This window comes from Euprymna scolopes, chromosome 40 (assembly GCF_053919585.1).
Source record: "Euprymna scolopes isolate OS-2025 chromosome 40, ASM5391958v1, whole genome shotgun sequence".
Taxonomy (NCBI): Eukaryota; Metazoa; Mollusca; class Cephalopoda; order Sepiida; family Sepiolidae; genus Euprymna; species Euprymna scolopes.
Window position 1 is genome coordinate 17,322,232 of NC_136521.1, and position 25,793 is coordinate 17,348,024.

At 31.9% G+C, this 25,793-nt stretch overlaps 1 protein-coding gene across 1 annotated transcript; it reads left to right on the forward strand.

The window, feature by feature from the left end:
• Positions 1-5,430: 5,430 nt before the first annotated feature.
• Positions 5,431-25,053, forward strand: LOC145265334 (S-crystallin SL20-1-like). Its single transcript, XM_080121102.1, has 6 exons — positions 5,431-5,563; positions 11,989-12,084; positions 15,073-15,188; positions 20,111-20,164; positions 20,291-20,398; positions 24,889-25,053. Exons 1-6 carry the CDS (start codon positions 5,431-5,433, stop codon positions 25,051-25,053), a joined length of 672 nt encoding a protein of 223 aa, XP_079977228.1.
• Positions 25,054-25,793: the final 740 nt, after the last annotated feature.

A 25,793-nucleotide genomic window follows, 5' to 3' on the forward strand; every position in this document is an offset into this window, starting at 1 on the left:
AATATAGCGGTGATAGATTAAATAAATAAAATGACACAAGATTACGAAAGAATCTTTCTTTTTTTGTTTTTAAATTAGAAATAATTGAATTGGGATAAAATAGCGCAGTAACTTAAAAGATGGTATCTAAAAATAAGAATAGGAGGTGATAAAATGGAGTCTAAAAATAGATAATGATAAAATACAGTAAATAAGTAAAATAAAAATAAAATTAAGTGAAATTACGAATTTTTTTTTTTTTTCGCGTTTAACTGGTGTCTAAGTTGTTTTCTTTAATAATTATTTTCGACAGAAAGGGAGCAACGTGGAAAAAACCTTTTCTTTGCTTAATTATATTGCTGGAATGGGAGATTATAGCTGACTCAATTAAACGTCGTGTGGATCTGTTATGTATGTGTTTAAGGAAAGTTGCTTTGTTAAAATCAAAATGGTGGTCGTTTTCCATGATGTGACAAAATATGGCGTTGAGTGTATTGTTGTTTTTTACATCTCTTTTGTGTTCATATATTCTTTTATTTAAATTACGTTGAGTTTCTCCTACGTATATTCTTCCACAATCAAGGCAGGGTATGGAATATATTCCGGCTTTGGTGTTAATGTTGGTATTAGTTATAATTTTACGTGTTAGATCCCTAATTGTTAAAGAGTTTAGTTTTGTTATTTGAATGCCTGTCTTATTTAGGTTTTTATAGATTGTGTCGTTGTTTTTATTAGTTGGTAATGTTAATTGTCTGTTGTGTGTCTGGCTATTTAAGGAATGGTCTCGGTTTCGGTTATGGTAAATTTTTAGTGCTTTTCTTTTTGTATTTGCCAAAAAATGTTGAGGGTATTGCAAGTTCATGAATGTACGTTCGATATACTCAAATTCTTCCACGATGTATTCTTCACTACATATTCTCAGGGCCCTAAGAAAAAATCCTATTAGAATACCTCTTTTTACTTTATCATCGTGATGAGAGTAAAAGTGTATGCAATCATTTTTATTCGTGACTTTCCGATGGACTTTAAAACTTAGATGATCATTGTTATTTATGATGTTGATGTCCAGAAAAGGTATGGAGTTGTTATTTTCTCTTTCATACGTATAGTTAATAGTGGGTTCAATCTTGTTTAATTTATCAGTGATATTCTCTATTTTGGAAGATATAGGGAGAAAAATTAAAATATCATCAATATATCTATAGTAGGAGGTACCCTTGGGCAATTTATATTTCATGGGTCCGGTTTCGATGAATTCTAAAAATAGACATGCCAAAACCCCACTTAGAGGGTTACCCATGGGCAGTCCAAATTTTTGTTTGTAGCAGAGTCCATCGAATGTGAAATATGTCATGTCAATGCATATACTTATAATTTTAATTATATTATCTATCGGCAAAGGTAATTTAATTTTTATTTTATTTAAGTGTTTTGAAAGAAGGTTGAGACATTTCTTGGTAGGGATATTGGTGTATAAAGATTCTATATCGAGACTATTCATGGTTTTATTTTTCATATCTATGTTTTTTATCTTATTAAGAAGGTCGCCAGAGTTTCTTATATGGGAATTGCTAATTAGTCTAAAGAGCTGAGCATATTTCAATGTAACAGTGAAATTACTAGTTTGATTAAAATACAGGAAAGAGAAAGTGCTCGTTGTAATTTAGATATATAATAAGCTCGATAGGTAAATACCCTAGAGCTAATTCAAAAAATTCGTAATTTCACTTAATTTTATTTTTATTTTACTTATTTACTGTATTTTATCATTATCTATTTTTAGACTCCATTTTATCACCTCCTATTCTTATTTTTAGATACCATATTTTAAGTTACTGCGCTATTTTATCCCAATTCAATTATTTCTAATTTAAAAAAAAAAAAAAAAATTTTTTTCGTAATCTCGTGTCATTTTATTTATTTAATCTATCACCGCTATATTTCCAAACACAATTTTTAATCTCTACGATATTTTATCTTTTAGACGTAATCCACTACACTAGTTTACTCTAATTAGTTCTTCTCTCATAAAATGTATATACATGTATATATGACATCTAATTTACATAAGGAAAACACGCTGCTCTCCCCCATCATTATATATAGCCCCAATCCTCCGACTCTCTCGTCAATGACCATCCCTCTTGAAGAAGCGCGCATAAATCGGGCGAAACGTTGAGTATCCAGGTCCTTCCACCTCCATTTTATTTCATATATATATATATATATATATATATATATATATATATATATATATATATATATATATAAATTTAAAGGAGATTAGAACAATAGTCTAAAGAGCTGAGCATATTTCAATGTAACAGTGAAATTACTAGTTTGATTAAAATACAGGAAAGAGAAAGTGCTCGTTGTAATTTAGATATATAATAAGCTCGATAGGTTAATATCCTAGAGCTAATTCAATATTAAGTAATGTGATTGATAATTTAAAATTTAAAAATCAAATTATAATTAAATTAAAAATCCGTTTCATAAGAAAGAACAAAAACAAAATCAATTATCTGTACGATCGTTTCGGAAAACAATGCTTTTTATTGTGGTAGACATCAAGTTACGTACAATAATTACATATAGTTTTTTAATAAGCAAGGTCTCCTCGTCAGCAAATTTTGAAGGGTTTTTATTAAGTTTAAAAGACACCATAAATAAACCTAGCATTAAAAGTAAGGCAGATGTATCTTTTAATTTTTCGCCTTTTGAAATCAGGAACTATGGTTACAATACTCATTTAGATGTTTGCTATAGCTTTTTACCTTATTGAATGATTCAATCCTTCAATAAGGTAAAATATATATATATGTTTTATTTTTTATTACCGTATTTTTCTGTTAAGTTACATTATTGTTTCGGCTACACGACCGTTTTTTTGGCCGTCATGTAGCTTCCTCAGACTTTTACGGAAAGGGTTTCTGTAAAAGTCTGAGGAAGCTACATGTCGTGTATTATTTAATCTAAGAATTTTTATTAATTACCATCTCTAACTTATATATATATATATATATATATATATACTACTTTTATTTTAGTCTTATGTGTAGTTCTATATCCTATGCTCACTGTATTTATCCTTTACTATCATTATTATTATTATTATTATTATTATTATTATTATTTATATCCTTCTACATGCATATGTTTATGGTTTCATATCCTTTTATATTAATTCAATCCATATCTGCCAACTTTAATCTTAATTTACTTAATTTCTTAGAGACCTCAACGCACCTATATATATATAAATGCACTTAAGTTGGATGTAACTATGTTGCTTTGAGAGGACACATATTAGTTATTGCAAATAACGCCCCCTCCCAAACCGCATAGATCTTTAAAGTGTCAAACTCCATATGAAATGTATCCAACAACTAACCGCGACGATCCGCAAATTAACGCCACATCCTTAACTGCTTGTCTTTCTCCTTCTCCTTTAGTTTTTATCACTTTCTCTCCCCCCCCTACCTTCGCCTTCAAAGTTTTACCCAATCTTACTTCCTCTTTTCCCCTCTTTTCTATCTCTCCCCTATACTGTTCCTATCCGTGTCTAGCTGCATATTTTAAACCCCTCCCCGCCCCTTACCACCTTCCAATATTGATTAAATCTTAGAACTTAACTGTTGTGGAATTAGAATTGAAATTCTCCCTCCGCCTTTCTATGCTTCTTCTAATATCGTTTTTCTAATCATAATAACCATTTCTGTAAAATCTGATGAAGTTACTGGGTCGTTGATACGATTCGGTAACTGAAACATGTGTAACTAAGCAGATAAAACAGTAAAACTATATATATAGAGAGAGCGAGATGTTATTTGTTTGGGCGATATGTTTTAAATTAATTCAATTATTTACGAAAGTGCATTTTTACCTAAATGCAAGGTGGGAATAATTTTCCCTTCAACCAATTTGGTACTCCCATATGGGGAGCGGCATATATATATTGTTTTTAAAATATATTTATCCATTGACACGCGTTTTGTCGTCTACAACTCACCACAGTGGCTGAATCTAGTGAGATTCGAAATCGGGACCCGCTTGTAAGAAGCCTACACTCTTACCAGTCGTCCACCTCGCGCGAATGTTCGGGTATATCGCGATTTACGTAGATGTTATTTGTTTTTGTTTTTGCGATACCTTTTGAATGAATTCAATTATTTACGAAAGTGCATTTTTATGTAAATGCGAGTTGGGAATAATTTTCCCTTTAACCAATTTACGTCTCAGTGAATAATAATATTGCGCTGTGATCTGGCTTTCAAGCGCACTTGATGCGTATTTTCTTTTATTCTAATTGAATCAACGTTTCTATAATGGAACTCACACACTTAACGTTAATATCGCGTAGCCAACGCTCTGTTCCAACATTTTAAAATACAACCGCTGAGAGACAACGCGCGGATCTTAACAAGCAGACTTTTCTTTCTCCAACTTTTTGATGTCCCTACCACATGGAAAGCCATCTTTAATGTAGGCACATGTTCTATGCCCATGGCGATCTTGGGGGTCAGAGTTGGATGTTAAGTTTGAGTATCCTTTAATTCCAAACTCTTCTAGGGAAATAGTCGGTCCAATGCCAGTTTCGCTTAAGAATAATAGATCTGGTTTAGTCTCCCGTAATTGGGTTTCAACCTTGGAATGTTGGGACATAGACCCCTGATGTTGGAGAAGGGGGGCATGGTAGTAGGGTTCTACATTGGAAGTTGAAGGTCTGGGTTTAATCTATTGAACTTATGGTCGTCTGTAGTCGTTATTTGCCGTCTTAAGTAATTCGTAATTATATTTATTAATATCACCCGCACTGAGAATTAGCCCTTCAAACTCCAAAAGACCGTCACCTAAAACTGATTACTATTCAGCACTTATATCCGTTACGCCGCAGGTCATTAACTTGATTTAAATTTCTACCCACTCATGGATGACGGAACGAGAACATGCCACCCTCTTAGATTAAATAAACGGTTCTGTCTGAAATTCTGTTGGAATTCCCAAGTTCGACAAGATGCACCTAAAGAAGGTCGGAGATTACAACGGTCAAAATATAAATAAGAAGAGTACTCCAAATAATGCAACTGATACATGTAACGAGTTGTTTACTATTTTTCTCCAAATACTCATGCAAATCCCATTCACTCCTTTCCAGTGCACACGGCCGATATTCAGGTGAACGTACGTTGAAACAAATAAAAATCGAACTGTAATTATTCTCAGTAATTTGTACTCTTAGAGTTCGTAAAGTTCGACCGAAATTAAGTCTCGTCATATGGGGAATATTGAATAGGCGTCCTTGGACGGATAAGTGCTTACCTGTTCATTATCGCTAACAACTTGATCAATCTGAGAGTATAAATACGATTCTTGTTCATCTACTCGTCCTCAGTCACTCGAACCTCAAGAACTTGTTCCCTTTTTGGTAGATCTGAAAACAACTCCACTATGCCTAACTACACCCTCCATTACTTCAATGGCCGCGGCCGTGCCGAGTGTATGCGTATGATGTTCCATATGGCCGGCGTCAAATATATGGACAAGAGATACGAATTCTCCGACTGGGATCGTTGCAGGAATGGTAAGAATTTATTGTAGTTTTTATTTATTATAAAATACGGCATAATTACGTTAACACATGAGTTCTCGTTAGATAATCGAAGTTAAGTAAAGGTGGACCTAATCAGTACGAGATGGGTGACCACTTAGGAATACCAGGCATTATAGCACCTCCTTGCAAAATCTGCAAATACATAATGCCATCATCTCTCTTGGCCGGGATGTACATATATAGAGACCGCTTGTGAATTTGATATTCCCTAGATACTTCGTCCTTCGAGGTAAACGAAACAAACGTACATTCTTCATATACGTTTGACTGCCTTCTAAATATCTATTACATTAAAACATAAGTGCTTGTCGAATAACTAAAGTTAAACATAGTTGACCTAAGTCGTTACTTAGATGGGTAACCATGTATGTGTGTGTTTGAGGGAACGGGAGTTGGAAATCGTTTTAAGACATATTAGAAATGTTCATAACTAATAGGTGTAATCGGATAAAGTCTATTTAAACGCATTTTTCATCAAATAAATACATTTTTATTCAAATTTACACGTGTTTACGCACGTGTTGACATGTAGACACTGTTGCAAAGGAGACAAAACAAGGAATAGGAAAGAAATGCAACTCGTTGTTTCAGATTTCAACAAAATATCTTTATTCCGCTTTCTCTGGCCACGCGTGACTTCTAGTATCGGCTGAAACGTCACACACGTGTCTCTAACGTGATCTGTTTTCACATGTTCTTTTTTTATAACCTTTTTCTTTCTTCCTTGCCGTATGGCAGCTGTATACAAATGACCGAATAGTGTGCGAAATTACGATTTCGCACACTATTATGTCATTTGTATACAGCTGCCATAAGCGCGCTGTTGAAATGTAAGTGTTTAAGATGGTTATTAGCAATGACTGATGTCGGGATGGTGAAGTAACATACGAACAAAAATAGTTAAATGATGCCTTAGGTTGTCTGTATTTGTTCTCTATGTCACTTCACTATGCCGGCATCCGGCATTGCTATCAGTAATGTCCAATGTTCAAGTTGGATAACACTAATATTTTCAAGTCTATTTATACAAATCTTCCATCCAAAATATTTTTAATAGATCAATATTTCTACATTTTAAAGACACCTAAATGTTGAAAAAACTTTAAAAAAACATTTATAAAGCCAATTTCGATGTAAAAACAAAATTTAAAAAAAAACATTATTTTCTTCTGAAGATGGTTGACGTCGATTGAAATATTTGATTTATATTTCATTTATTGAAAAAACATATTTTTGCACAGAAATTTGCTACATAAATATTTTATAGTGTTTTGATCTACTAACAAAACACGTTTCAGTGTGGTATCTACACTTGAACTAAACCTTAATTGCATCTCTATTGAACTCAGATGTTTTAGAAAAAGCATCCAATTAAAACGTTTAATTGCATACACATTTTATTTGCTTTTTATTTAATTAAATATTAACAGAACACCGTGGAAATTCCATAGTGTTTTCTACACCAATATCTATAATTTACTGTTAATGATGATAATTGTTTAAATAATAAATCTTTACCAGAGTCAATACTACTGAGAAACAATGATTTTATTATTTCATAAAACTAATTACATTGTAAACTAAATCTAATTTACAAAACTCACTATGTTTGTGTGTCTGCCTGTTTCTGATTTTTTAATTTACAATAACGCGTGTGCAGCAGCATCTCACATATGCAAATGAGCAAATCTGTGCGCAAGGAACATTACAGCGGAGGAAGAGAAGAAAAACTTAGAAAAAAAGCACCACGTGGAGGAGCAAAGGATTTGGAAGCATGAGTGAGTGCGAGAGGAACTTTTAAACAAGAAGCAATCCGAAATTTGAACAAAAAAAATGGTCGGACTGCAAACATAATAGCGAAAAAAAAAAAGAGATTTAAAAAACACACGTGGCGGGACTACGAGATGAAAACGGACCGGCGTGAGAAATTTAAAACGCGCGTGACACCAGGACAAGCCGATATGTCGACGCAAGAGAAGAAAAGGCACATGTTCGACACAGCAAAGTTTTGCTAACTATATGGCGAACTGAGAGATTTTAAAACAAGATTCACTGCGTTGTTTGAAAAATAAATGTCTTTTACTTCAACTAGAAAAAAAAAAGCTGAGTCTAATTTCCTTTGTTGTTACATCACAACTGTTTCGGATGTAACGTACAGATGCAGGTTAAAATGTAATGACACCATTGAAGAATATTGACAAGCACGTTACAAAGACGCATGCTCGCATTTTTTATGTACCGTTCTTTTATGAGTTTGTAACCTGTAAAATGCCTGCTAAGTGTTAGAAATTGAAAATGTTAGAACTTGGCAGCGTAGACCGGCTTAATGAGACATTTATACGTTGGTTCATTTTTATCTATTTCGTACCCATATAATGATGACTCAAATGGTAACGACTAACGCTGTGATGTTATATGTTTTGGTTTCGATTCTAGCTGAAAGGCCCACGTCATACTTTTTATTACTTTTGAAAGCACTACTATATACTGGGTATAATATAATAATCGATATAGAATTGCCTGAATAATAATAAATACGAAATTTATGTAAATTCAAAATATATTTAACCATAGTTTACGACCGGGCAACGCTTGTCGGCCTGCTAGTATTCTTTTAATAAATACGTCATTGTTTTTATTTGTTTGTTTAGTTATTTATGCAGTCACAATTTTAGCAACTTAATTTTTTTTAACAATTTAAATTCTCTGTATTCTTACCGCAAAAATAATTGTCAGCTAAACTAGTCTTTTAATAAATGAATCTAATATATATATATATATATATATATATATATATATATATATATATATATATATATATATATATACTAGTACTTCATCCCGGCTTTGCTCGGGCTCTATGTACTGTTCAGAACCTGCCCTATGTAGGAATACCCTTTATGTAAAATTTCAAATGTTTAAACCAAAAATTGTCTGAGTAATTTGGTAGAGACTGCAAAGGTAGTTTTTTTAACTTTGCCTCCAATTTTGATCCCTTAACATTTATTATTTTGGTCTCAAATCAAAATAAAAAGTTTGGCCCATGTCCATCTAAAATTTAAAGTGATTAGACCCATAATTGGCGGAGGAGTTTGGTAGAATCTGCAAAGGTCCACTCTTTCAACTTTGACCTATTAGCAGCCAAAATTTCACTCCAAAACTGATTAAAATGCTTGCCGCATGTCTGAATACCCGTTATGTAAATTTCAAATCTTTAGACCAAAAATTGGCTGAGTAGTTTGCTATAAACCGCAAAAGTCAAATCTTAAAACTTTGACCCCTTGGCAGCTCAAATTTTCAACCCAAACTGATTAAAAAGCTTGCCCTATCTTTGAATACCCTTTATGTAAAATTTCAAATGTTTAGACCAGAAATTGGCTGAGTAATTTGGTAGAGACCGTAATGATCATTTTTTTTTTTAAACTTTGGTCTGACCTCTTAACATTTATTGTTTTGGGCTCAAATCAAATTAAAAATGTTTGATCCATGTCCAAGTAACTTACATTTAAAATTTCAAGTGTTTAGACACAAAATTGTCGGAGGAGTTTGGTAGAGTTTTCAAAGCTCAAATTGTTGAACTTTTTCCCATTTCTGCTCGAAAACCGATTAAAAAGATTTTCCCAAATGTCAATTCCTCTTATGTCAAATCTCGAGTCCGTAGACCGAAAATTAACAGAGTAGTTGTGTAGGGAAATGTACACACGCAGACATACACACACAGAGACAACTTCACTTATATATATATATATATATATATATATATATATATATATATATATATATATATATATATATATATATATAATCTTCTTCGTAATCAAAATTGTAGCAATTTAATTCTTTTAAAAGGAATAAATATTCTCTGTATTTTTAACTTAATATTGATTGACAGCGAAATATTATTTAAATCAAAAAAACAAATGTAACTTATTAAAACAATATATCAGTTTAAAATTATACTATGCGGTATGACAAAAATTTCGATTTTAGAACAATTTATTTCTTACAATTTAAGTTGTCCAAGAATTGAGACGTTGTGGCCTCAGGAGCAAAATGGACAAAGAATAGAAAAGAACTTCAATTCGCTTTTTTGGTTGTACAAATATATTTCCCCATTCTCCGCTGTGACGTTCCTCACGTGATTTTCTCTCCGAGCATCATCTACGCCTATCATGTAATCTCGAACGTTATTTTCGTCTCTAACGTGATCTCCTTTTTAACGCCTTTATTTTTATTACCAGTAACGTCATTTCGCATTGATTTGCATACGCGTGTCCGCGCTATGTAACAGTAAAGTCAAATATTTTACATTAGCGACAATAGATTAATCAACAAACACTAGTAGATCGCATTTTTTTAATGTGATGATAACGTACGTACGAATATGACTTGAGATTTATTATTATGGCAGAGATTTACAAAAGCAATTACGATTTCTTAATGATAGATATTTTAACTTCAAAGTAAACAATGTATCAAATATGTACGATTTGTACGTAAACGATTTTTAAAAACAGTACTTACCCAATGATTTCGTCGGAATCGTCTGGGTAGTTTACGGGAAACGCCGAAAGGTGTCGAACGAAAGTGTAGTGATTTTTTTTTCTTTATTTTTTTTTTTAAATGCCTGCCAATTTTCTCAATGAAAGATATATTTCTGTCAGTACGAAACTAATTCCATGAAAAATTATTTGCAAATTGAAAACAATATTCTTAAATAATTAATTGAAAAATGAGAACAATTTCAATAAAATAAAAAATAATTGAAAAATTAAAAAGATTTCTGGAATAATTATTGGACAATGTTTACGACAGTTTAAAAAAAATTAAAATTAAACCAACATTTATTGCAAAATACGTTTCAGAAATAAATATTTATTTCTTGAAGAACAAACAACTGTTAATTATTTTTATATAATTTTTTCTTCTGTTTTTTGTTTCAATGATTTTTTTTTTTTACAAATGTAGATAAATATGTACATTATTTTATAATAAACCACTGATAGTAAACAAATGTTTTCTTTATGATTTCTTTAATTATGGTTAAGACGATCAACGTTTCGGCACTTCGCAGCGTTTCCGCAAATCACCCGGACGATTCCGATGATAGCATATATATATATATATATATATATATATATATATATATATATATATATATATATATATATATATATATATATATTAATACCTGCAGATACTAGTATATCATGCTTTCGGTAATCAACATTGCTTATCTGTAATAAAGTATGATATGCATCCCTACACATATACATATGTAAACAATAAAATTAAAATCAATTGAGAAAACTATCAAATATCTATCATCAACGTGCAAAAACTGAAAGCTTGATATTCTGTTGAATAGTGTCGAACATACATACATATATGTGTGTGTGTGTGTGTGTGTGTGTGTGTGTGTGTGTGTGTGTGTGTGTGTGTGTGCGTGCGTGGGTGTTATGTTAATAAGAAAGTTCTTTAACCAAGTTTTTTCACAGGAATAAACATTATCCTCGAAAGAATAAAAGCAATAATTTATTAAATCTTGTTTAACATTGTTAATTTAAAACATTTTAACATCGCACTCGGAATTAATATAAAATAATTAGTTCATAACACTTGAAAAAATATATATATATATATATATATATATATATATATATGTTCGTCTTAACGTATGTAATTTTTTCCTAAATTAAACCAAGATATACATACGAGTAAATGTTTACAGCTGTTTCAAGACGACGTTTTATTTCACTCATCTAATACAACATAAAAATATGCTGTATAACATGTTGTATAGTATGGACTTGTCCCTTTTTTTTTTCATTTTTCTTAAACTTTTTCTTCTAGGGGATGGGACATCCAACCAGATGTCTGACATTTACCCCTATTTTAGTGAGTCCAACCAAGAGATCTTTTCAGGATTCTAGCCGTCCCTTTCGGTGCAATCGTTTGTATTTCACTTGCACTTGGTTCACCGGGTATGCTTGCTATGTACTTTTTAAAGTTCTTTTTCATAAGCCCAGTTGCTCCTATGATGACTGGTATAATTGAAACGTCTTTTAATTTCCAATTTCGTTTCATATCATACATAAGTCCTTGATACTTTGTTATCTTTTCCCTCTCAACTCTGTTAAGCCCTGTATCATTGGGTACACTGACCCCTATTACGGTCGCTTTTTTGTTTGCTCTGTCCCAACGGTATGCACGTTCATATGCATTACACTGATGTCACCTATGTCAAGATTTCGGAAATCATCAAAGAATTATGCCGCATTTATTGTGCTTATCAAATGTACTTCATATTAGACTGCAATGTAAAACCATATGACGGATCATCTGTAGCACATGATTATAAAATACATATTTTCAAATTCATACTTTCATTCCAGATTTCCCTTGTAATTACCTCCCCTGTCTGCAGATGGACAATGGTTACATGATGCCCGAAACAATGGCCATTTGCAGGTACATGGCCCGTGAATATAGTAAGTATTAACATAACGAACTTTTTATGTTAGACCCAAATAACATTTAAGCTAATAAATATTTAAAATCATTTAGTCCTGTACGGACTGTACGGACTACATATATATATATATATATATATATATATATATATATATATATATATATATATATATATATATATATATATATATACTATAATAATCAAATACCTACAGACACTAGTGTTTCATCCTTTCGGGAATCTTCAGTGCAGTGTGTCACGATTAACACCAGTCGATGGATCCGAACACGGCAACACAAGCCATCTATGGCTTGATTAATAAAGAACGTATTCATTCGGCTATCATTAACCGCGTGACATAACGTTGAATTAAAACATTTTATTTTTAAAGGAAATGCATAGAAATATATACATGCATACACGTATTTTATATATATATATATACTCTATCACAATATATATATAATGTACATATATATATAATGTATATATATATATATATATATATGTATATTATATATATATTGTGATAGAGTACAATAAATTTGAATCTATGTAAAGAAAAGGCATAGAAATATATACATGCATACACGTATTATATATATATATAAATATATATATATAATGCATGTATATATTTATTGTACTCTATCAATATATATATATATATATATATATATATATATATATATATATATGCATACATAACATATATATTGTGATAAACTACAATAAATTTAAATCTATGTAAAAAGAAAAGGTATACAGAAATATACATGCATGCACATATTATATAAGAATAATATTTTTAAAAATATATTAACAATTGTTTTATACCTATAAATGATGGTATTTTTTGCTTACGCTATCATCAGTGTCGAAATTGAACCTTGACTTCCTATGCCATTATTGCATCTCCAGGCTACCAGAACTTGAGTATCTAAAAAACCCAAATCAACGGGCATGAATAATAAATAGTCAGAGAGTATTCAACGACAAGAAGTTGGAATAGTGAATTTTATCGCTTTTTCTTGATTAATGAAATCTCAGGGGGGGGTTCTTAATGGGTTTTTATCACAATATTTCTTTTTTTTATATATAAATATTAAGAATTATGTTTAGATCATCAGACAATTACTGCCAGCTGAGAGATTCAAGCCCAGTCACTAAGCCGCCCATGATTTTCTAGGCTGGTATTCTACGTCCAGCCTATCAGAAATTAATACCGGAGTTGTAGAAAATTAAGTACCCATAAATGCCAAATTAGTGGGCATAAACAGTAAACAGACAGAGAGTATTCTACGATTTGGATTGTCCGTTTTTTTTTCTTAATTTCCTTAAATCATAAATAAAGTTTTATTACTTTTTATATATAAGTATAAGAATGTGCAACTGAAAATAAAAATATAAACTTCACTGCATTTTCAGTAACACCAGGAAGATACATTCATTTTTCTAATATAAAATTTGTCGAAATTTCAAAGTCATACCCAAATACCCTTTTAGCTAATAAATCTGATTCTGACTAGTCATTTTTATCATGTTATTTGCAATCTATTAGAAAATTACTTCGTCCAACGGAGACAATTGATCATATGAAATATCTTAATCGTGCTGCGCACAAAAAAAATCAAGGGAGACAACTCTTACTTTAATTTGAAAAATATAAGTAGATTTGTCTACCGTACAACTTCCTTTATATGGTGTAAAATATCAAAATATAAAACATTAATAATTTGAATGACTTTACTGTATGCTAGGTAATGCTGGGGAGGTACGGTATGGATTTTTCTATAATAGAAATCTAAATAATTGTTTTTCTACGATAACATTATTTTTAGGATTTAGATTCAATTTTTACAGATTCTTATATAAAATGCTAACATGTAAGACTCAATATTGCCTGAGACTCAATGTTGAACACGAATAATATGCATACTTTTACCACCTTCTTACTGTATTCTTACTTTAATATAATTAGAAGAAACGGAAATGTTGGAAAATGTCTGAATTGGTTTCTTATACATAGGGTTTAAATTTCATTAAAATACGTATTTGAAGTTTTTGGAAGTCCTTTGTATATGAATTACATAAGGGTGGGAGCCTGTAGGTATTTTACACATAAAGGTTAACCTAGAGATTTGATTGTCTTGTATAAAAACGCTGAAATATTCGGAAGACATGGTAATCATTGCCTCATACATACGGTGTGAATGTTGTTAAAATTGATCCTTTGATGTCCTGCCCGCAGGGATTACTTCCAAGAGAGCGCATTTAAATAATCGTGTAGACAGAGGAAACTTACAGATTCGGGACAACTTCCATTGTCTTCCTCGAAGAGTTTTATATGTATGACATATTTTGTTTACAAAATACGATGGATTCGAAGTTTTTACGGAGGTTCGGCCACTCGTAAATCTTTTAAGTTTACACGTCGTGTACAGATTCAGGAACACTTATATTGTATTTACCAGAAAATAGTATATATATATATATATATATATATATATATATATATATGTATATATATGTATGTATATATATATGTGTGTATATATATGTATATATATGTATGTATATATATGTATGTATATATATGTATATATATGTATGTATATATATATGCATGTATGTATGTATGTATATATATATATGTATTTATATATATATATATATATATATATATATATATATATATATATAAACAGGGCTATATTTGAAAAGTTAACGGTATTTTAGAGAACCAATGGAGATACGCTTAGGGACTTGGGAACAATTCCACTGTCTTCCCCCAATAAATTCTGCATGAGAATATACTTTTAGATTTCATATAAATTGTCTAATCTTTCTTTTTATAGAGAACACATAGACACCACACCTATACGGACAGACATCGAATTTTTTAAAGAGTTGAAAGAAAATCTTCAGAAAATACAAGAACATTAAAAAGTTGTGGTTTTACGATTTTTTTTATGAGTATTAATTCTACGTTTGCTATTTGTAGATTTCTACCCCAATAATCCTATGGATATGTTCAGGTGTGACTACATCAGCGACTGCTTCTATGAAATTATGAACGATTACTGTAGGTACTACCATTGGAAGAACGGAAACTTCAGGGTGAGTCAGTTATTTTTAGTAATGTTTTCAGATTTATATTTTTTATGATATTTTTTCATAGTTATAAAATGAAATTGATTATTAAAGGTTTTGAGAGATTAATGTGAAAAGCTTAAATAATATAGCATTCGCCATATGTATATATATATATATATATATATATATATATATATATAGAGAGAGAGAGAGAGAGAGAGAGAGAGAGAGACTAGATTGTATGTTTTTTTTGTTTATGCTAGGACGTCATATATGACGTCATGTATGACATCATATATGACATACTGCACATATATGTTATCTGTTATGACGTCATATATGACGTATGTGAACAAATAAACAAACAGGAATACGACTTCATTATATAGATATATATATATATATATATATATATATATATATATATATATATATTAGGCACCGCCAAAACTGGGGGGGGGGCATGTAAGTACTTTTTGACGGACCGTCTTTTTAAAAATCTATCAAAAATCAGGTAATTATCCGATGAATACAAAATTTTCAGCGATTATTAAGAGAAGAATGAACTTTATAACAGTGTACTTATTTTTCATAAACGATGTTTATATATATATATATATATATATATATATATATATATATATATATTGCTTAAAACCCCCGTTGTTTTGAGGGGGTACAAATATGCTTAAAATAATCATCTGAAACTGAACACAACATATTGTGTTGTTGTAAGGGACAGAATTATAGATTTAAAAAAAAATGTTTGCATACCTTATTTTGACATCTGAATATCAGAACTTCGATTATGTTTAATTATCCCGCTTTTGAGTTTTGAAGTGTGAAATTCGGTGAATATGTTAAGTAAAATAATTAATTTAAGTTAAGCAAAACAAAAAAAAAATTTTTTTAATATTTATACGAAAAAAGCCATTTTAAAATCTTTGATAAATAAATTAACAATTTTTTTTAGCGAGTCGAATAATTGATGACCATTATTAAACAGGGCATGCTTTGAAGAATCGATACAAAAAAAAATCGACAAATATTGTGCCCTTTGTGTTAAAAATAGCATAATTTTTTCGATCCTGTTTGAAAACGTTTGCCGCCTTTCGACTACGGTGGACCAAACGCGCTGAAATATTTTTTTTATTCTGCTTTAAATTGCCCACCCCCATTTTGGGGAGCCTGGCCCCCCCACACACACACATTAAAAACCAAACTCATACAAATGGTCACCCATCTGGTACTTGCCAGCCTCAGCGTTAATAATACATTTAAATTTTTGTCACTGAAAAATAATTCTTTTTGGCGTGTTTGGTCTTCCATAGTTTGCTTTTTATCAAATATAAACATAAACATTGTCGATCTAGACTCTAGATCGACGCGAAGTAACTGCTTGCCTATATGAATAAGTGGAATTATTTGAAATCCAGGTACTTATATTATAATATTTTTGCATATTCTCATAGAAAATCATCCTAAATCTTAGTTAGACAACAAATAAATAAATTAATTATTTCAAAAACCTTTTTTTTATATATATTTATGTACGTTTTTTGTGCAAGACAAAAAATGTCAATTGTTAACTTTTTGGGAAAATTTAACATTTAAAATTTAATTAAAAATAGTAGAAAAAGTTTTACATTATTCTGTTTTCTATATGATAAAATTCAGGGTTTTATCTTTCTGGAAAAAAAAAGTTACTCAGAAATAATGGATTTTAATAAATGTAATTTCGTTTTAAAAAACAACAACTTGATTTTTCGGCCATTTTTGGCGGTGCCTAATATATATATATACATATATATATATATATATATATATATAGAGAGAGAGAGAGAGAGAGAGAGAGAGAGAGAGAATAAAATAAACAACAAATACATCGGTCGAGGGCTTAGTTCAATAGATTGCATTGTGGTGGCCGCTCTACTAAGTACGACACCCCGAGTTTGAAGTCAAGTGGTCTATGAGCGATCCCTCGTCTCACGCTCCACAGGGGGTTCGAAATAGGACGACAACGAAAACATCCCGCCGGTCGCGCATGTCGAGTCGGTTGGCCCGTTCAGGCATGCAGCCGCGTCAGCGACACCGACGACAGCTACCTGTGGAGGCAGCTTGACACCGCCACTCGTTCGCGTGAGCACGCGAACCGTTGGCGTTGCTCTGATCCCGTGGTTCCTCTCGTACTGGACGGTATAGCCGTGGCCACGGTCGACGTTGCATGTGTCGATCTGTAGAATAAAACTAACCTTTCACGGCAACCCCAAATCATATATATATATATATATATATATATATATATATATATATATATACGTCCCTAACAATAGGGCGATAATGTATATGAAAGGGAGGAAATCCAAGTGTATCTAATGGGAGGCGACTCTCTAAGGCTCAGTGGAGTTATTTAATAGTTAGCGCTAAAAAAAAAATAACATCAAAACGTTGCAACATTATATATATATATATATGTGTGTGTGTGTGTGTGTGTGTGTGTGTGTGTGTGTGTGTGTGTGTGTGTGTGTGTGTGTGCGCGCGCGTGTGTGTGTGTGTGTGTGTGTGTGTGTTAATAATTCATTAAAGGAACTGTCTTTTTTTTAGATAAATCATGTTTAGCATGCAATTTTCAAACGAGTCTTCTGTAAGGATAAGATGTTCCGAACAATTCCCACCATACTGTCTGTGAAAAGCTCTGTTTGTGATTTGCTAATCTCAAAAGCGTGCACAAGTTTTTCCTCCGAAAATAACGTCCATGTGAGTCAGACTGATCGACAATACGCAGTCTCTGGTAAAATCTGCCTCAGTCTGTCAGGACTAAAATATATCTCCGATTGCACAAAACCTGAAAAATCTCTAAAAGTTGGCCACACTAGAAACTGAGTAGACAACCATCATATACATAAGCTATGTTTTTTTTTAAAGGAAAGTTCAGTGATTATAGTTTCCAGTAATTATATGAGCAACTGGACTTATGAAAAAAAACTACCTGCTAAATATATCCGGTGACCCTAGTGCAAGAGAGATACAAAAAATTGCAATTAAAGGAGCGGTTAGAATCTTTTTAAAAAATCTTTTAACAAAGTAATGAGAAAATAATATATATATATATATATATATATATATATATATATATATATGTATATATATTTATGTTATATAGGGGTTTCATTAAAAGAGAGTCTTATTATTAGTGATGCTTAGAAAGAGTCTTATTAGAGTGTTTGTCGTTGAGAGAGAGTCTTATTACAAGTGATGTTGTATCTTAGAGAGAGAGAGATGTTGTTGTAAGAGAGATTGTTCGTGTTATGAAGATTCATATTTATATTAAATGTTCATTACTTAGAAGTGTTGCTATGGAAACTCTTCGAGTGAGGAGACATTGTTCAGACAGTCTTAGTGTAGATATGAGATGTAGAGTTCACATTGTAGATATGAGATGTGTATGTCATGACATTTTATAACACAGACATATAGACATATAATAACAATTCACTTTACCTTTCGCTGGAATCACAGCACAAAGACGACGTTTACAAAAACACCTTTTATGGTTTTATTTCTTCTCACGACCGGCCGTGGTTTTCATCATCAAAAATTCAAAGCGTCATTCTAAGTTTCACAAGTGACCGTCTCGCTTCTAGACGTTCGAATCCTCAGACTCTCTGTGGGTTTCTCCCCCTGCTTCTGTTTTCTCACTAACTCACTAACTAACTAACTCTTACTTCCTATATTGAGAAATCCATGCATGTCCGGCCAACATGACCACAATTCATGTGCCATCAACATGCGCGACCTGCACGTTTCCGAACATTCTGATTTCCCATTTTTCCTTTGTTGTTTTCACAAAGGAATTCAACCTACATATCTAATTCATTTAACCCATATTTTATTATCCACATTCTTTCTAACAATGATAGTTTATTTATTATTTATTTCATCAGAATCTATTTACTGGACATTCCATTTAAACCTATTGTTCTTTAAAACTTATATCCAGGGTTCGATTTCTGCTTTCTCTCATTTTATTTTCATTTTAACTAAATCTCTCTATCTGTATACTTACATGAAAAGGGGACAGCCCTTATCATGTAACATTTATATATATATATACTATTTACTGATGAAGAAATTGAATATATATATAGAGAGAGAGAAAGAGACAGACAGACAGAAACATTTGCTCACTACTTGAGAAGAGGAAAACATTACAATGCCGAAGAGAGGATGCTGTATAATATTTAAATTTTGTATTTATTTATATAGTTTATTAACTTCGTATTATAATGACTTTTGTTTTATTTTATTTTAGTCTAAATTTAAGGAAAACAATGGCGCCCCTTCTTTGGCTAATATTTGATCTCGGTGAGATATAAAAACATTCAAAACTTTCATTAAATTCTTTTTCATCTCTGAAATGTTGAGTTAGTAAAAAAGTGAAGAACATTAATTTCCTTCTCCCCAATTGATCCGTTACCTTTCTTTTTAGTGATTGCTACGAACGGATTCCAGGTAATCCAGATAACTAATTATCTATTCTGGTAGAATATTCAGCCTTAATGTTGCTATTATAGACAACATCATTTTGAGAAGGCGCATCATTCCTCGTATTATAAATTCTGGGGTAGTCATTATGAGGGATTATTGGGGGGGGAGCTTCGAATACCACCTTACTTTGAATATTTAGACAGGGTTTACTTGTGGGGGGAAATATCCTCATGCCAGGTTATCCTATCAACCCCTTATACAGACAAACTTTAGATAATATAATGGCACTATGTAATAGACATTCAAGTTATTTCTTTTGTAGCTATGCCGTAGGATAATAACATCAAATTTTTCTTATAGAATTTTTATAGCCCCGTATTGCAATCTAAATATATTCTAACAATACCTTTATCATAAATTACAAATGATTCTAAATCTATCTTTTTCTTTTCCCACAGTACAACATGAACGACTGGGGATTCGGTGGTGACAGCATGTGCGGCAATTACGATGTAAGTCAGATTTCATTTATTTTTTTAATATTTAAATCGAATTGATGCAAATCTAGAAATGGTGGCATAATCTAATGCACTTTCTTCAAAGGCAATTTTTAATATGTGTTCATTTTTTGCTTTCAGAACTATATGTACTGGAGATACATGAACACCTTCAACAGGATCATGCCTTTCATGGAGAGGACTTTGTGCATGCGCAATGGTGGCAGTCAGTGGTTCATGGGAGATCAGGTTCGTATTAACTTTGTACTTGAAGTTAATTATTTTGTCAGCTTATACACTCCTCCCACTAACGTGTATATTATAAAACATGTTTTATTAACTATTTGTTCTTATATATATATATATATATATATATATATATATATATATATATATATATATATATATAAGAACAAATAGTTTATAAAGCATGTTAAAAAACACTTTGAAAAAGAGTTAAAGACATATTCAATTTAAAAAGGAAGCACAAAATAAGTGGATAGTCATTAATCCGCGGAGTTTCGGTGAAACACTTTCCTTCTCATCAGAGGGTAGGATTTATAAATGTTTCTCTGTATTCTTATCTGCTCTTTACTCTATCCTCTTCCTATTCTTTTCTTTTGCCTTTTTCTCTTCTTTTCTTTTATTTTTAATGATCGCTATAATTTTTTTTACGATCCGTATTATCAATTTTCGTTTCGATTTTGATTCCTGCTCATGGTATTCAAATCATATTTTGTTTTCATTTTGAAATCATGGCTATATATTGGGTACAATATATTATGAAATAATTGATAGAGAATTGACTCAATAATAATAAATACGAAATCCACGTAAATTAAAATATTATCTTTAAGCATATTTTATGACCAGGTAACGCCGGGCACTCCTGCTAGTACGTATCTCTCTATCTACCTATCTATTTTTCTATCTATCTATCTCTCTATATATATATATATATATATATATATATATATATATATATACATATATATATATGCATTATAAAAAATAAAATAAAAGTGGTTTTCTATAAATGTTGACTTAGTTCAACATATCGCATACTTTCATACGTAAACTAAAAAAATCCCAACTACAAAAAGTAAATGAAACTGTACAAGTAGAAATAAAAATAATTTTTAACTTAAATTGTTTAATAGAAAACGTGAATCATCAGCTGTCTACCATGTAGCTGTTTCGGAGATATTAAAATCAGACAACTACTGAATTTATGGCTCTTTAGTGATAAATACAATTTCTTTAAAATGAAATATAAATTCAATCCAGTTAGTATTTCACTAATACATGACTATATAAACTTTGCTAAATATTGCTACTAATATTGATAATAATATAATATATAAATAAGTAAATATATAAATAATAAGTACAATAATTCTATTAAAAACTTATTCTGAGAACTATTATGCTATATATGCACATAAAATTATGTAGGAATAAAGATTTTTTTAAAGCTTAAGTACTTATGTGTGTGTGTGTGTGTGTGTGTGTGTGTATGTGTGTGTGTGTGTGTGTGTGTGTGTGTGTGTGTGTGTGAAACAAGCAGAAACAAAGAATTAAGAAGTAAATAAGTGTTAGGAAGTCTATCGATACAAATCTGAACCCCCTCCCCATATATATATATAGAGAGAGAGAGAGAAACAGAGAGAGAAACAGAGAGAAAGAGTGTGTCCCACTAAAAAGTAGTCCAGAAAAATGTAGTAGAGAGGAGAAACATTCTTTTATTGTTTAAGTTACTTGTAATGTTATAAAAGATGCTGGAAGTACTCCCGTTGACATCTATGCATTTCTGGTCACGTTTAACAATGTTTGTAGATACTGCCTGTTCTCTGGTGATTCCCCTGATAACGTTGGTAATGTTCTCCTTTAGTTGGTCTAGATTGTGAGGATTATTTGCATATACTTTTTTAAAGTCTCCCAAAGATAAAAATCACATAGTGACAAGTCCGGGGAACGTGGTGGCCATAACCCTTTGTTTATTGTTCTCTCTTCTGTAAACATGTCATGAACTCGTGTTAGTGATCTGTGAGACGTGTGGTATGTAGCGCCATCTTGTTGGAAAAAGAATTGAAATTTGTCTTGTGGTGTCAGTTGGTCATTAAGGGTAAGATTAGAGAGATCGTGCTACTTTTAAGGTGGCTATATATATGTGTGTGCGTGTGTGCGCGTGTGTGCGTGTGTGTGTGTGCGCGTATGTGTGTGTGTGTGTGTGTGTGTGTGTGTGTGTGTGTGTGTGTGTGTGTGTGTGTGTGTGTGTGTGTGTGTGTGAAATGAGAGACGTTGGAACTCTGTTTGTACTCTTCCTACATAGAGGAGGTTGATTTATAGAGAAAGATTTTTATTTTTCTGGATTCGATCGATCGCCGATTTTTACAACTTTAAATTTTAAATTCTACTTTTCATTGATCAACGAACAACGGACAGTATATAATCTGTAAATACTTTTGCAAGTTGCCATCTATTAAAAGTATTTGCTTTACATATGAGATAAGAGCAGCCAATCAAGCTACAAGTTACCTTTTTTGTTTGAGGAGGATACAGTTTTTTCTTTTCTTTTACTACATAGAGGTTGCTGGGTTGTAGAAAAAATTGATTTGGGATTTTTTTACTTTCCATAGTCCAATCAGTCATCGATATTGCTTTGGTTTGAACGCCTGATGTATTATTTTTTTAATCTGTAGAATTTCATTGAATTCAAACAGCTCTGAATTACTAATAAACCACAAATTGGTAATTTTATAGTATTTTGCGAATGGTCAACCAATAAAAGTCTTCGTTTAATACACTTTGTTGCATTGTGATCGCACACGCTAGGTTCTTAGCAACTTTAGATCGCACATTGACGTTCTCAATCATGAGTGATCAAGAAACCAATAGAATAGGTTTCTGATTTCTTAAAATTTTACTGGAAGAAGAATTCACTCATGAAAAAAGAGAGAGATCTTGTAATTCTTTACTTGTAAATTTATCTTGACTGAGTTTTTTAACTTGAGAACGGAGAGATGCAGACGGACAGACATCGAAATAATATTTATTTTAGATTGTTCACATTATTGGATTGTATGCCATCCGCACGACTTCCAGAATGAAACTGATTCTTTTAATTATTTTTGTTTCTCTCGCTCGAAGGCGTGGCGTCATCACCTCCTTATATCGTTCGACTAATTTTGTCTTGTGCGTTTGATCTATTGCACCTGCTGTATCACCCATCTTTAGTTGAATCCTGACAACTATCTTTTATAGAAATATGCGTTACCTTGACATGAACTTATGTAACCCTAGTCAAAATTTGACTCTAGCTAACTTAATCGCTACTTACTGGCGTAGGGTCTCAATTTGAGAAAACATTCAGTCAAGCCTATATATCACAATGTTTGTCATATTAAGAGTACTGACACAAGTTTTATTTCGACATATAGCTTCATCATCCGATGTGTGCGGTCCTCACAGCGACTCGGTTCGGACATTCTTATGAATTAATTTGCTTTAGATGAGAAATCAACTCTAAAACTTATTGGTCTTTCTTTCTCATCAAATTTTTTATTGAGCTCATATATTAGTTCCATTGTTCTTTCTGCTACTCATGAAATCGGTTCTCTCAATTGCTCTAAACACTTTCGCACGCCTGGAGCTATTCTGTATTTCTACAAATCTACTATGAAACCATGCATGAACTACTGTTCTCATATTTGCGCTGGTGAGTCACTGCCCCATTTGAAGGCTACTTATAAAGTGCAGAACAATATCTGAAATTTGATTGGCCTGCACCCTGTTTTCTTCACTGCAACCTCTTTTGCACGTGTTGCTAGTCTAAGTCGATTTTATATATACTAGGATGGCATGTGGTTTTCAGAATAATCTGATCTATTACCTGCTTCTTTTGTTCAAGCTCGTTTGACACGTTGGTCTAGTGGTCTTCATTATTTCACTATTTTAACACCTCATTGTAATACGGCTTCCTATTCCCTGACCTTCTCTTTTTTCCAAGAACTGCAATGCTGTGAAACTTTCTTTATGCTCATTGTTCTTTTAATTGCAGCCTTACTTCTTTGAATGTTAAAGCCAATAGGTACCTCCTGTCTTTGCGATAATCATCTGTTGCTCTTGTAACCTCTTTGCCTTTGTGTCTTGTCTGAAACAACTTCCATAAAAGAAAGCATTTATTTCATAAGTAAACTTAAACTTTAGAATACATCGGCACAGTAATTATATAATTCGTCATAAAAAAACGACTTTTTTTAACAAAGGATCCATCACTTATCAAGGCCCGGGGGCCACTCGAGGATAAGGTTTAATGAGTGTACAGTGGTCAATGGGAACATGTAGTCCTCTTTAGTAGGGGAAATTTTTCAAATTGGATTACTTAAGAGGATGGTTCATCAAGAATTTGTTAACGTTGGACTTGAAGGCGATCATATTGTAGTTAGTTGGAAAGCAGGAAAACAGAACAAAGTTCCACAGATGTGCAGTTCTCAGAAAGAAGCTTTTTTCATGGAATCTACGTTTAGCTTTAGGCATAAATAAAGAGGGTGAGAAATTATTGATAGTTGGTTTCGGATAGACGAGTGATTTTCGTGAAAGTCAAGACAAGGGGGGAGAATTTTCTAACATTATTATGTGATTCAGATTTTTATAAGGGTGAATTTGTCGCTGTTATATGAATGATACAATTTTTCACAGTATTACATCTTTATATTTATATTTCTCTTTTCTTCCAGATGATGTGGTGTGACATGATGTTCTACTGTTGCATGGAGATGATGTACAATTCCTACCCCAACATGTTCAGCAGCTACCCCAAAATGATGGGTCTCTACAACCGATTCTACAACTACCCAAAGATGGCCGGTTACTTTAAGAATCGTTGCAACTCTATGTGGTAAATGTGACTCACAGATTCCAAAGACCACGCTCAAATGATAAAGTGAGTTTTGATAGACAATCAAAGTGTATCAATAGACGTTTTAAAAATAACTATCAGCCATTTGAGTTTGGCAACTTTTTGAATAAAAACAAAAGTTATTCGTAAAAGACGATCGTTTTCCTTTTCTTTATAATATCGTTTTGTCGGTTATAGTCAAGATTGTTTGCCTTTTTTTCCATCCGGTTTTGGCTCTGCGGACGGAACGACGGTTACAAGATATTGTCCCACATGATTAGTGATTATCTTACTATTATCCCCCAGTTTTCCCATGTTAAGACCGGCTTTCTTGTCCGTTTAACCATTACTAATTATCAATCAAAATCGACAGAAGAAACCGGAAGTAAAACAAGGGGACAATCTTGACTATAACCGTGTTGTCCCTACCTATACTACGAAAACATTGCCAATCATTCTTTACTTATTAGTTTTATTTATGTGTCCCCTTGTACACTAGATGTGCTTTGGGACATTTTAGTGACGTCATCCAGAAAATGAGGTGATGGTAAACTAGGCACACTAGATGACGTCACGAAATGATGAAGTTATTTATCAAATTAAATAACTGTCACAAAAGTATGAAGTCATAAATGATTATGTCACTAAAGGATGACGTAATCCATTAAAAAATGGAAATGACTGGGTATAGTTGATAAGCCACAGATTCCATACTGTTGAATGTCCCGAAACTAATTAATAAAT